Below are 14,249 nucleotides of genomic sequence, written 5' to 3' on the forward strand. Positions count from 1 at the left end.
CAGCACATACATGCCCGGTCTCTGAAGTGGTCAATCTAAAAGCCCTGTGGACAGACAAATACTCTCTATTACCAAATCAACACTGTTTCCTCAGGATTATGGGAGATTTTTTTTGGCAGATTTTGACAAGAAAAGTGGTAGAGTTGCCCTCTGGTGGTAGCTTTCTTGTCTCAGAGAAAAATACCAAAGAGGTATCTGGCCAGACTCCAGTGTTAAAGCAGCAATGCCACTTTGATTTGAGCTCTCTGATTCTGGTCAGCTACACACAAAACTTCACTTTTCACTCCTGTTATGTTGGATGTAAAAGAACTCCAGCATGCCATCACAGAGCTTGCTGAGAATCTCTGCTGCGTCTGTCATTTGTGTTTTAAAACACTGCTCCACAGTATGATCCTAACCACTGAAAGGCGCGTGTCAACACTTCTCACCTCATGCAGACTCCGTTGAGGAAATCAAGACAAGCCCCAGAATTTTCCATAATTAGTTTTGAATTAAACTGTCACCACCAGCGGGATGCCAGACTGCATTGTCACTGTTTTCACCTCTGTGTGCCGTGACACATCGGAGCACAGGCGTCAATCTTTAAGCCTCTTGTGTTTCTGTGAAGACAAACAGATCCATCTTATCCCACGCAATTAAAACGGTTAGTGAATGCTGAGGCTGCTAAAAGGCCTGAACAGCTGCATTTCATGCATGTGCCACAACACATTTGGGAAAACAGTATTGCTGTATTTGCAGCGCCGCATTGTAAAGTCCATTTTACCAAACCTTGTGAGAGCAGCAATTTCAGTGTTTATTCAAATGGTTAATGAAAATTAATTGTTAAATGGACTCAAAAGTGAACTCAAGAACACCCACAAGAGGCTTGATGGATCTCCATTGAGTGAAATATCCAACTTTATTAATATTCCACTTTCATGCTGAAGTTGTGGTGATGAGCCAAGGGTTTGCTGTTCAGGCCAGGCGGAGGGTGCCGTATGCCAGCAGCCTGCTAGTGTCAAGTAAAAACCTCTTACATAGGCTGTTTCCAAGTGGGCAGAGCCTGCTGATTAGAGGCTAGGTAAGGATTTGCCAAAGTGATTTGAAAGTTGAAAGAACGGTTGAAGAGTGTAACCTGTGTTTGTACAAAAGAAGTTTGAAAACACTGTTTATGCGAGGCTGCTCTGTTCTTACAGGACAGCAGCTTCGAGAAAACCTGCAAAAAGTGCTTTTCTGAAGACGCTGTCTGTCGCTTTGCATGCGCGCTCACATGTCAGTGTACATGAGGCAGAGCATGACGGCAAGCATGTGAACTTCCAGCTGAGTGAACCAGCTAAGCGGTGCACCCTGCCATGCCCTGCTGGTGGGTTTTATCCTGGCCGTGGAGCTCAGCGGCCCCCACCCCCACCTGTTTCCCTTTACCTGACTGGGCGCTGGTTTAGCACATTAGTATTAGCACTCTGCAGTCCCTGTGTGGACATGTACCACCTGGCCGGCATCGCCGCGCTGCGTGAGTCAGAACACCCTGGCCATTAACGCACGGCAGGTATTGTGGCACTGGCGACGGATCAAGCCTGTGTGGCAGTGTTAACCTTAGTGTCCACACACACAAACACACACACAAACACAGCTCCTCTGCTGCTCTGACTGGTACTGATCCTATAAGCGCTCCCCAGAGTGCGATACACTGAGATGACTGCTGCCACCCGGCTTCTCTACAGGCTAACACCACACACGGTATATCCTATTATCAGCTATGGAGATGTTCACTGTGGATGCTGCCAGGGAGAACACACACACACACACAAATCAATTTCATGCATCATAGCGCACAGGTTAAAACTACATAGGTCAAAAAAGCTGAGTCTCTTTTACTTTGTATGAATTTCAAATGCAAAATCAAATATCAGATCGAGAACATAATTGTTTTATGTATCCGTTTTCAGTTTTTATCTAATATCTGCTTTTCTATTTGTCTGTTTGGGAACGTTTGTGTATTTTAGGCAGGGCCGTAGCCACCTAGATGTCCAACCACTCCCACAAAAAAACGAACTAGCCACCAATCAAACTATCAAATTTTCTGAGTATTTAAATAATCACAAAATATACATTGCTTTTATAAAGGAGTCACCCATAGTGATGAACCTGCAGAGAGTTCTCACTTGAATCTGCAGCTCCCCTGTGCTTTTCCAAGCTTGAGTGGGTTCATCAGTTCACTCTCTTTTAGCTCTGTTTTTGGTCTCCACCAACTCCTGAGAGAAATATCTGACTGTTTAGCTGCTAAAGGCTCATTTATGTTCACCAGTTAGTTGATAACTCTGTCATTTGGTGCTGAGCAGGTAGTGTACACAGCTACCTGCTGCAGATAGGTAGTCAGACATGTCTCTCAGGAGTTGGTAGTGACCAAAAACAGAGCTAAAAGATATGTAGAGTTGAATCAATCAGTGCTGATGTCAATCAATTAGAAGAGCAACAGAAAAGTAATCGCCAACAATTCTGTTATGATCATATTTTAATTCCAAAAATTCCCTGGCTCTTCCACTATATGAATATTTTCGGCTCCTCTGTGATAGCTAACTGAATATGTTCGGATTTTGGCAGCTGTAGCGAGCAGTAACCAATTAAAGGTTCGTCTGAGAAGTTTACACAGGGCATATCTTAATTGCCATGCCCTCCTGGCAAAACCAAGCAGCAACACCCACAAAACGACCAGATACGGTCGATGAATCAAAGGGCGGATCTGCCCTTCAAACACATGCAGGCTGTGTATTGACAGGGCAGAGCTTCAGGATTAGAAACCCTGTTGCTACAGGGATTGCCCTGGCCTTCATACAGCAGGGACTCTCTGCTCAGGTCTGCACTGCATCATTCTGCCAAGACAAAAAGATCCTTTTCGCTGCTATTTTCGACACGCTCCGTCCCTGTGGTGGCCTCTTTGTCTGGCCAGGAATCACTTGTCACTTTTATCACCTTGTAAGCAAGAACCACAGAAGCTTGAGTTTCTGGCTTTACGGCCCTGTGGGGGTACATGTATACAGTAACTACACACATATAACTGCACACATGTGGCTCGCAGGATGCTGAAGGACCTTTTTTTTTTTCAATGAGATTACATTGTTCACGGTTCACAGTCAACCAACATTTTCTACATTCATTAAATCCTGGTTTGTCACCTTCTGTTTCTCCGTCTCTCTCTCTCTAACCTCTCTCCTGATCTCACTCTTTCTGTCACTCTGACTCACTATCTCACATACACAACACACACACACACACACACACACACACATAATCTGTCAATGACCACTCAGAGTATCATGCACGCCTGATAATTCAGCCTTCGTAACACAGTGACACACGAACACCCTCACACTTGGGCATTTGCGACAGCAGAGCTTCAGGATTAGCAGCTACTACTAGCATGACACACCAGGAGAGAGAGTACAACACATAGACACACACTAACACACTGTACAATCACACTGCTGGAGATGCTGAGCTGCAACACGCACACACACTTGCACGTTCACTGCCGTAGAGCTTATTACTACCACAATAGCATAAGCGTATCCGTCAATGGCGCGATACGTGTTTGTGTGCCCGCTAACGCATCGTTATATCCCACGCACACACATGCACACCCTGGCCCAGATCCCTCTTGTGAAGCAGCACTGTTTGGTAGATCGTACAGCAGAAGGGGGGGGGAGAAAAAAAAAAAAAAACGCTACAGCTCCTGAGTATCTCCATGGAAACAGGCTGGAGAGCAGCATATTCCAGTCAGCGTACTGTCAGAGACCGAGGATGAATCCAGTCCTCATTAGGGAAGCCAAACCACACCACACACCAGGAGGTTGATTCCATTATTAATTGCAACAGATTTTTCACCGAAAACACACACACACCTGGATGAGGGGTTTCCTCGTGCTTTAGTGAGTTGATACACTCCAACTAGCTGATTGGACTTGGACAGGAGAGACTCTCCTCAGGCTGATCAATGCCGACTTTCACGCAGGCTCACGCAGAGTCGTCTTTGCCTGCCGTGGATTTTCCTGCAAACGCCTCACATTTACCGTTTTACCGCCTGGATTTTGTACAGCAAACTGACAGCTGATTCTCAAGTCAGAAGCGTTGATGACGCACTGACGAAGAATAAAAGAGGGTATTGAATTTAAATAAACTCCCTGAATTTCTAAGAATTTGCTGTTGATGCTGCCTTGAAATCCCGCAGAGCTCGAAGCCTGAGAGTTGGATAAAGTGGCTCTCACTGTAGTCTTGCTGAGCTATAAGATGTAGTGTGATGCAGAGAAGCCTTTCACTGTTTCCAACTGATATTCAGTCATTTACCATGAAATTAACAGTGCAGAGAGAAATTCAAGGCTGATGCTCAAATGGTAGTACCAAGCATTCATGCTATCGCTGCTTCTCTGTCACATCAACCTTATGTTGGCAAAATACATGCACAAACCATTTTTATGGCCTCCAAGACACTGAACCACATCTCCTGAAATGTATGTAATCCACAGTCATCTCCTTTGGTCAAATGTGAACAGCAGAGTACGTGTTTACACTCATCAAAAACAATAAATAGTGTCAATCGTGCTTTCTGCTGCCAATATCCAGCTTTCTCTCTATGCTCTCTATATTCCAACTCATATTCACTCTTCCACTCACTCATACACCCACACAGCTTCGCTCGCTACCTAACATGGTATTGTACCGAGCACCACGAGGAGGGATTAAAACTGGAAACTAGATTTCTGGTCATTTCCATCCAGCTTCTCTTTGATTTTTTTTTTAACATCAGGTGCCTGGGAAACATTAAGATAACAGAGGTGAAACTTCAATGATCCCCGTGGGGGGTCTTGGATAACTGCAGCAGCAAACGAATAAAGGTACACTGTAGACAAGAATACAACAGATGACAATTACTGCTCAGTTAAGCGACTGGATTGAGTCCTTTTTCAAGCAAAACTGTCAAATATTCTGTTCCAGCCTCTCAAATGTGAGGATGTGCTGCTTTTCTATCTTTTATATGACTGTAAATAGAATATTCTGGGTTGGATGAAGCAAGACATGTACTGATATTTAATAGACCAAATGATTCGTTGTCAATCAAGAAAGTATCTTCTTAATTAATCATTAATTAAAGGAAAATGACAGTCCAACCAATATAGTTTATAGTGAAGGTAAGTATGTGTGTGTGATGTGAAAATACCTGCTGCTCAGAGAAGACATGCAATGTTAAAGAGTTAATATCTCAAATTTATAATCAAATACCAGGAAAAATGTCTCAGACAAACCTACTGTTTTTTAATAGTGGAAGTACAAGTGAGTATTTTCTGTTCTTGTTTTACTTTAAACTCAAATTCAATTTTACCTTTTGTATTGTTGACACTGACATTAAGCAGAGAAAATGCCAAGGTGTCACTAGCGAGATGGTGACGAGACGGAGAAAAGAGTTGTGGCAGTTTAAGATCTAAATAGGTAAGCTGCTGAAAGAAAGCATCATTAAAACACAAGTTAATTGCAGGATCTCAGGAAAGTGTCATTCCCTGAGGTGGCTGTCATCAACACCCCAATTTCTCACGGTTATCACTGTTACAGAAAAATGATTACTGATTTATTTCCATCGTTGAAATCAATGGGGGGGTAAAAGAGCAATTTTGTGCAGCTCAGCAGACAGACTGACGCAATAAACTGCAAAATTTTTAATGTTTTATGTTTGCAGATTGGAATTAATGCTAGCGTCTGTGGTTAACGTGCACAGCCATCACCACCATGAATGAAGACAAAGCCATGGCGCCACCATCAGGAAGCCGAGCTTCTTCAATAGAATACATAAGTAAGAAATCAGCCCAGCAGTGCCAGTTTGAGTTTCAGGTGACGTCTTGATCATGCAGCACAGATGCACCACAGCACTGACTGTTGTAAGAACGTGGATCAGACAAAAAGCAATGTTACAAATGATCATGTGGGTTATCACGTTAGATTCAACAGAACTGACTGTTGTTTCTATTGTTGTCCTACTCTGCACCCGGCAATGAATCAGCTCGTCAGTTAATGGCTGGTTAATCATTCTATGCTGACCTCCAATCCCCCGCAGCAAAACAAAGAGAAAAGATGCCATCAACACCAAGATGTACTGCAGCATTAATCCTAAAAACAAACACACACACACTCTCTGTGTGTCAAACGACAAGGGGATATAAACAAATTAGCCGTTTCATAAACTGTCAAATGACTGACTCGTCCTTTGTCCTGTCAGGACACAGAAAGCAAGCAGTGGTGTCCTACAGAAATCTTGAGCGTGACATAACAGAATCACATGCAGAGGATTTTTCATCCAAACTGAACCACTGTCAGGTCCAGTGCCAGGTGTCAGCAATGAAGGATGATGTAGAAAAGAGCTCTAACAATATTCGATTAGATCTGTCTGTTAGTCGAACCATTAGTCTGTCTGCCTGTCTAGCTGCTTGGTCCACATGTCAACAACTACTGGCCAGGTAGCCAACTTGGCTTTGGACATTCATTCATTCAGCCTCAACGGATGAATCCAAATGATTTTGCCAAGACATCCCACTGACCTACACTCTCAAAAGTTTACTTCTTCAATTCGCAGGCAATAAAACTACAACACTCAGAATTATGTTTTCATTGGTGTATAATCACTTGAAAAGATGTCTTATTGTCTTATCATTACCTCAGAATGAGCTCTTTATATCTACAGAGGGAGTAGGGCCTCTTCCACGGAGTCCACCATGTTGCACCGTCATGTTTCTACAGTAGCCTAGAATGGACAAACCAAACACTGGCTCTAACTAAAGGCCACTGGTTCTCTTACACTCTTAGAAACGTGGACTAAGGTGAAGGGTGTTCAGCTGATTGCAATATGTACAGGGATACCAGTCTTCTCATCTGAGTCTCTGCAAAAGTAAGCGTATCTCCCAATTGCAACAGAGAGCCTCCAGTCTAATCAGTTGGTGAGTATGTTGTCCATTTCGTCCAGCATTTCCATGCTGTTGTGTGTCATAAACATCGCAGCCTCTAGGGGCTGACTGTTGCTGGGAGCTGCATGCTTTTTGCAGAAAAGCGGCTAAATGAGCCGTTTCAGGTTGCCAGTGTATCTGCTGGAGAATCAGAGCAGTAAGAAGCCGCCTGGGAGAAGCGAGGAGCTGAGACTCTGCTCCTCAGAGATCCTCCTCTGCATCCTAATGCCACACATGACAAACGACCACCTCAGCCAGACACCTTGCTACACATGGAAGCAGCCTGATTCAGTCCACACAGCTGTCCGAGTGCGCCTGCATGTGTAGGTGTGTCTGTAGCTCGCTGTATGTACAGTGTGTCAGGAGATGGAGCTTGTTGCAAGGGCAAATGCTGTACGAACTGTTTGCGTGTGTTCTCGCATGTGTCGAGACATGAGGATTAATGCTTCCAGTGACAAATACTATCCGTCAAACCACTGCTGCATATCACAGGGATGTTATAAAAAAAAGCCTGGCCTGCGATCTGATCTGTATGCAAGCATGAATGAGCATGAAGGTACGTTTAGTGTAATTTTTTTTTTTTTTTTTTCAGGAAATAACTAACACATTTGTGCTTTTCTGGACAAGCAAATACAGGAGCTAAACAGGAATGCAAGACACTGTCAAAGGTTTCAACTCGCACACACACACACACACACACACACACACACACACACACACATAAAAAAGCCCTAAAGCCCTGTCAACTAGCAGAATGCAGGATTTGGATATCGCTGCAGCACCAGCTAGACTCCATCTCTTATTATGGCATTAGGAAGGGTAAGAGTGTGTGTGTGTGTGTGTGTGTGTGTGTGTGGAGAAAGGAGAAAGTGATGAACCCTCATTATGTGTACTCACTTACAGGTGTAGCCTTTGAGGCTTCCGACCTAACGTGATTGAGAGATTGAAGGATTTCAGAGGGATCGCAGCGGTCAGCTGTTGGCTAGCAGGTTTCCGAAATCACAGAGTGATGGAGCAAGTTCTCCCACAAGCCCCCCCCCCCCCCCCCCCCGCCCCATGCCCCGTCCCCATCTACCCGCTGTCGTTATCCTCATCTCCCCTTTGTTTCCTCTCAACATCCTGAATTCTTTCTGTCTATGAAAGATAAAGCATGAATACAAACACATAAATTAGGAGGATTTTGCTCTCTCTGTAACCAAACAGAATTGATTACATAATGATTCACGATTGGTACCATTAACCAAGACAAGGCTGTCAGTTACTTTGAAGCCAGAGATTCTGCCGACATTAGTGGGCATAGGAGGATCGATGGAAAGCTGTTTGGCCACATTGTCAAGATGAAAATCCCCTTGTTGCCCATCGAGAAGCCTGGTTGAGGAGCGCTCCCTCCCACCCTGCTGGATTCTGTTACACACACACACGCACACACACACACACACACACACACACACACACACATAAGAACACACACACCTGCACGGATCGCTGTGATTGAGGGGAAGAAGAGATGCCTTTCCTCCAAAACCGAACCAGATGTATTTGGTCATAACCGGCAAAGATTTACCTCTGAGAGCTTTTTTCAGTTTCTATCCGTTGCGATGAATACTAATGACCTAATCTGCTGTGGCAACTTCTCATCTACCTGTTAAATTCACACTCACACACAGAAGGCTGAAACAGTTGCACAGAAAATATCTCAAGAAAAAAAGCAAAGAGTGGAGACGTTTTTCTGGATAAGTCCAAGTCTTCTTACCTTGCAGTGAGTCTATGTTCCGGAGACATTGGAGCACATATGCGGCGCGTCTTCACGCGATGACAGGGAAGCGGTGGACAGTCATGCAGAGGTGGTTCACATCTGAGAACGGAGGGGGAAAGCAGGATTTCTCCTCTGTTTTTCTGCTCCTTTCTGGTTATTTTTTTCAAAGCCCTCACAGGAACGGAGCACTGACAGAGGAGGAGGAGGAGGTGGAGGAGGAGGAAGAGGAGGAGGAGGTGGAGGAGGAGAAGGAGGAGGAAGAGGAGGAGGAGAGGGAAGGCTGAGGAGGGAGCAGTCTGCCGGGCTGGGCTGCTGTGGATCACCTGGAGCAGTGTTGGGCTCCGCATTTACTCCTCCACTGCAGCAGTGCGAGGCAGCGGCGCGAGCTGCATGTTGCTCCCGCAGATCACCGCAAAACAAGGACACGGAGTCTCCATCTGCTGGATTCAGGATTCTGCAGCTCTGTAGCTCCACACGCTCCTATCCCCATCAGCATGCACACTCATGCCGTCCCTCGTCCCCTCTAGGTTTCAATCTGCATCTCTGCCGCTCTGTGTGCCTTTGCCTCACACTCCTTTTCCCTCTCGGGGGGGTTCAGAACAAGTCACAAATGTGTTCCCATGTCATTTGGCCCACACTTTTCCTGCTCTGTGTCCTCGTACCGACTGGTGCATGTGATCATACATCTGGTGGTCTTGGTAATAAAACGTCAAGCTCAATAAAGCCTCAGCCAACCTCACGCTTTCCCTGCGATGACATCACTTCTCCGGCCGAAAGGGAGGGAGTCGTTTCCTGGTCTTGTCGGGACCCTGCTGACGTCACCAAGATCAGACACGTTTCTCGGGCCATGTGCAGGTGTTTAAATGGCATCCAAAAAAAGAAAAAAAAAAGTAGAAAGTTTCACAAAACTGAACAACAGGATGCACAGAGAAGCACGCCAAAAACTGATGCTTCCACTTGTGGTCAACACTGCAGCGGTCCAAGCCAATTACATGACGAGACTTGAACACATTTCCTTTCTTTCAAAGTCCTTAGACTACCTCTAGAACCGCAAATTCCACCAGCCAGCAGACCACTTGATCTCCAGGTCACATTCCCCTCACGTCCTCCCTCCTTCACCAGCCTCTTCACTGTCCTACGGCGCAGCAGAGCTTCTAAGGTTTGAGAGACAATCCAAGAAAGGTATAAATACAGATTTGGGAAGGATCATATTGATTTCAGGCCTAATGGAAGACTTATTGGTATTCTGAAGGAGTCGAGGTGCTGCTCAAGAGAAAAATGACTGCTCCTTCACGAGGTGAAAAGACGTACCAGCAGATGGAAGGACTGCTTGGACACGGACAAGGAAACACAGAATGTGTTTAAGAGCTCAAACCCACAATAAGGGGAATATCGTCAGATGAGTTATTTTCAGGTGAACGTTTGCAAAGCCACAAGAGCGTTCGACCCACAGATCTGTGGGACTTTGAGTTCTTGTGTGGCGTTACTCATGAAGTTTGCTGACAATGCTGCAATCGAATGTGTATATCCTATGGAACAAACTCCAGAGTCCCTCCAGCCAGCAGATCAACCCTCTACAGATTTTTAAGAGTTTAAGTTAAATTTGAAGGTTTGGAAATTCTTTAAATCTGTTCCTGTCTCTGTCCAGTCTCAAATAAAGCTAAAATAAGAAAAATATATAGCGTATGTATCACTGTCTCAGTTTGCTAAAGCATTTTGTACACAAAGATCTAGAGACTATGGAAGCCCGAAGTGAGAAATATGATTTAAATGTAAAGAGCAAAGCTCTGCAGATTAATAAGGATCCCACATTTTTGAGCTTTTACCCTCAGGTAGACACTATAGATAAGTATGAGACAGTTTGTACAGTAGCCAAATGCCATTAGAATACTGTATGTGGCCCTTATGATTTGGCAAACTCTTTCATTTTGAGAGCATAATCTAAAAAAGTGAAAATGGGAAGATATTTAATTCTATAGTGGGAATAACCCTTTGGTTATTCTTGGTCAACCCTTCTGGTTGTTATTTCACCAAATAGCCATTCATCAATCATTGAACACAAGTGCTGCTGCTGCACTGAAATAATTAGGACAGCTTGAATATAACTATGACAAAAATCCTCATTTAAAACCTTACAGAATGCAGCCCTCATGCTCGAGTGATTCCTTTGCTTTTACTCTTAATAAATGCACCCTTTCACTGCTGCTTACACAAACTGTCGAGCAGCGTAAGACAGCCAGCTAAAATTCATGTTTCCAAAGTAACACGGCATCTGTAGCGGATTCTGAAATGGCCAGTTTTTGAAACACCCCAGTATGTTTGTCATGGCAGCAATTTGATATGTTACCAGGTAAACAGTCCCACCTAGTGGTGTGACTCTGATCTGAAGTCTTTCAGGAGATATGACAGATTTACACATTTATGCCAGAATCCTGTCCTAGATTAAAAGCCACAAAAACATCTTAAATTTCAAATCTTCATCATGCTCATTTCTAAAGTTTAATCTCTTGCACAGAAGGTCATAAACTGCACTGCTGCTCCTGCCGCTTGCCCTGCTTGCTTTACATTCCTTAAATGGATCCACACAGTCGTTAACATTCTGCCTCAACCTTGAGAAAATGATGAGTAAGGTGTGATGGAGAGCAAGTTCTGCAGATGGCCGATAAAGTGGAAACAAAAAAAAAAAAAAAACTTGGAACAGTTCTTTAGGTTACGCACATCAAACAAGCAGAGATGTTCCTGGATCCACATTCACTTCATCTGGAGCCTTTGTGCTGACAAAGCCTGTAAGAGCACAGTAGGACCCTACACATGATTAACTCACAGATAATCTCTCATGTGTGCTTGTACTGAAACTCTACCGTCAGCCCATTTTCAGAGCACAATTAACACATACGTGATCATCTGAGAGCAGCCAGTGCTGTTTATCCTCTTTATCTCAGTGCTCTGACTTAGAACGAACCTGCAACACTGCAGATGCAAGCTAATGATTAAAGTTGGGCTACATGTGCAAAACGTACCTGAGATATGAATGAGCAGGACGGTGTAAAAATAGCCAAACCTGACCTCAAAATGTTTGCTCATCGGTGAAATATGCACCAACAAGTCATGGGAATACTCTTGTGTCAGTCTGTGGTATTTATAACCACGTAAATGAAAATTCACGAAATTAAAACTTGAAAAGCTTTCATGGTTTCGTCTTGGCCTTTGGCTTCAAAAGCATCACAGTGACGGTGATAGAATTTGAGGTTTGTGCTGATGTGAGGCAGCATTTGATCACCTACGATGCCCAAAAAATGCCAAGAGAAAAGCAGCGGACCCCTGCAGTGCTTTTTCCCTGGATGCTTCTCAGCACTCCGACCTCTGCTGAGAGAAGGAGTCCTGCAGAGTTCAGCTAATTAAGGACGATCTCCTTCATGCTCGATGCCCAAAGTGTCCACACATCATGACAGCCGACGCCTCCGCCTCCATCACACTGCGTGAGATTGATTTGCTGTCTTTACCTACCTGTGCTTTTTAAGGGTCTTAATCATGCACCAGGTTGACTACAGTTCTCCTCAAACCTGCAGAGCATTTCAGCATCTGACAGCTTGATGTTTCAGCCAACAAATTTACTGTGCTGGTTCTGATTCGCTGCTGTTATCAGCGTACTTTCCAGCCTCAATAGGCGGCCGTTTACATTTAAAAAAGCTCTGATAGACCTGCAGTACACTTCCTGCGCAGCACCAAATGGCAAAGTTAGTAATTAGCTGGTCAACAGAATGGAGATGTTATGAACTAGAGGCAGGTAGTTTTCTCAGGAGTCGGTGGAGAGAGAAAAAATGTTGGATTTACATCCATCAGGTGGACAAAAACATGACTCCTGAGGAATGCTAATGTTTCTGAGCCTGTTTACTGCTAACACGTTCACCATATCAACTTTATTAGGTGATAATAGGTCAAGGTGGAGTTAACAGCTTGTGCTGCCCCCATGTGGCCAAAAAAATCAATTAATACAGCTTAAGTTAGACTTTGAAAACACACAAAACTGCCTCACTTCCACAGCTTGTCTGTAGCTTTTCAGCCCAAATCCCATTGATATCCACTAAAGAAGTCACTTTAAAACAGGTCGCAAATCTACAGTTTCATTAAAAAGAGGCTGTATTATTTATATGCACTGCTGGGCACTGTAGTTTTAAGCAAAAACAACTCAAAATGAATTAAAAAGTGCTTTTGTTGATTAGCAGGGACTTGGTTTGTCGCTGACTTTATGCCACCAGCATGGCGTATGAAGGATTGACTCGATACGATAAGGTAAATTGCTTGTGTCATTACGTCATATATGTTCAGATGCCAGTGAAGTTGAAGAATAGTTTTATGTATATTTTTAAAGTGAATTATTCATGGCTGATGTCGTGTTTATATTATACTTGTGTGCCAAAACACAGGAACACCTATTTTTTATTGTTTACGACAGGTGCAAGTGCACGTGTCTAAGAAAAACATGGTGCTAGAGCAATTTGGAAACAAGCTTTTGACTTTTTAACATCTGATAATAACATTAAGTTTTTAAAGAACCACACTGAGATGTTCTTCTTTATAGATTCAGCTGCCACGATGCTGTGATCTAAATCTTCAAATTCATCCACATTCAGCATTTTTCCTCCCGGTTTCATTCATAAGGCAGCTGGAAGTCAAAGCAAGATACTCCCAGCAGGCTAAACCTGAAATATGGTAAAACGTGCACTTTATCACAGAGCCTGTGTTTGCAATGAACATGGATTTTTACTCATTTTTGGACAGAAATGGGCGCCTGTGGTGTCTGCAGAATCTAGTGTGATCACTTTGGCCTTTTCTTTATGGGACTGTTGATGTAAGAAAAATATAGAATATCATCAGACTTATCTTTTCTGACCAAACTACACAAACATGGTCAGCAAACCGAAGTGGCCTGACCCTCCTCCTCAGACTCATCGCTGGACAGTAACGAGGAAGCTGCCCCCACATATAGAGCCATTACACAACATGTAAATGGAAAGGAAGCCGCCTGTTAGCGAGGATGACATCCTCCTCTTTCAGTTTGACTTCATCACCCCTCCCACCTCTTACCTGAGTCCTTCTCAAAGAAAAGACAGCAGTGAGTCTGTAGTAGCCATGGTAACACCTGTGACAGATGAAAAGATGGATGACAGATATAGTACAATACAGCTGAGTCACTCCACACACACACACACACACACACACACACGCTGAGTGAATGGAGGGGAGCAGCACAATGGGAACATGTGTGGGCATTTTACAGACAGGAGAAACTTGAGGGAGAGGCTGTGGCTCCCCTCCATTCACAATGACTTCTCACCACGGGAACGAACACCCCGCCCTCCCCCTCCACGCACGCACCTCCACCCTCCCGCCGCCTCCCAGACACATGTACTCTAATTCTCACCCACACATCATGCATCATTCAGCGCCATTGATTGATGGGTGCGGGGAGGACACCCCGACAAGTGAGAAATCATTGAGGGAGTGAGTCAGTCATGCTCTGCAGAACT

At 44.2% G+C, this 14,249-nt stretch overlaps 1 protein-coding gene across 8 annotated transcripts in view; it reads right to left on the reverse strand.

Moving 5' to 3' along the window:
* Positions 1-14,249, reverse strand: part of dlgap2b (discs, large (Drosophila) homolog-associated protein 2b) — a 98,295-nt gene that overhangs the window by 83,589 nt on the left and 457 nt on the right. Inside the window, exon 2 of one of the 8 annotated variants that reach the window (XM_076755680.1) lies at positions 13,807-13,861. The exons of 6 other annotated variants lie outside the window; for them this stretch is intronic. In XM_076755680.1, the coding sequence (XP_076611795.1) occupies positions 13,807-13,861 (55 nt within the window). Of the gene's footprint in view, positions 1-8,715; positions 9,543-13,806; positions 13,862-14,249 lie in introns of those variants that run through there. One more of the 8 variants, XM_076755681.1, reaches the window with a different exon arrangement.

Source organism: Chaetodon auriga, chromosome 18, assembly GCF_051107435.1.
Source record: "Chaetodon auriga isolate fChaAug3 chromosome 18, fChaAug3.hap1, whole genome shotgun sequence".
In the NCBI taxonomy this organism is placed as follows: domain Eukaryota; kingdom Metazoa; phylum Chordata; class Actinopteri; order Chaetodontiformes; family Chaetodontidae; genus Chaetodon; species Chaetodon auriga.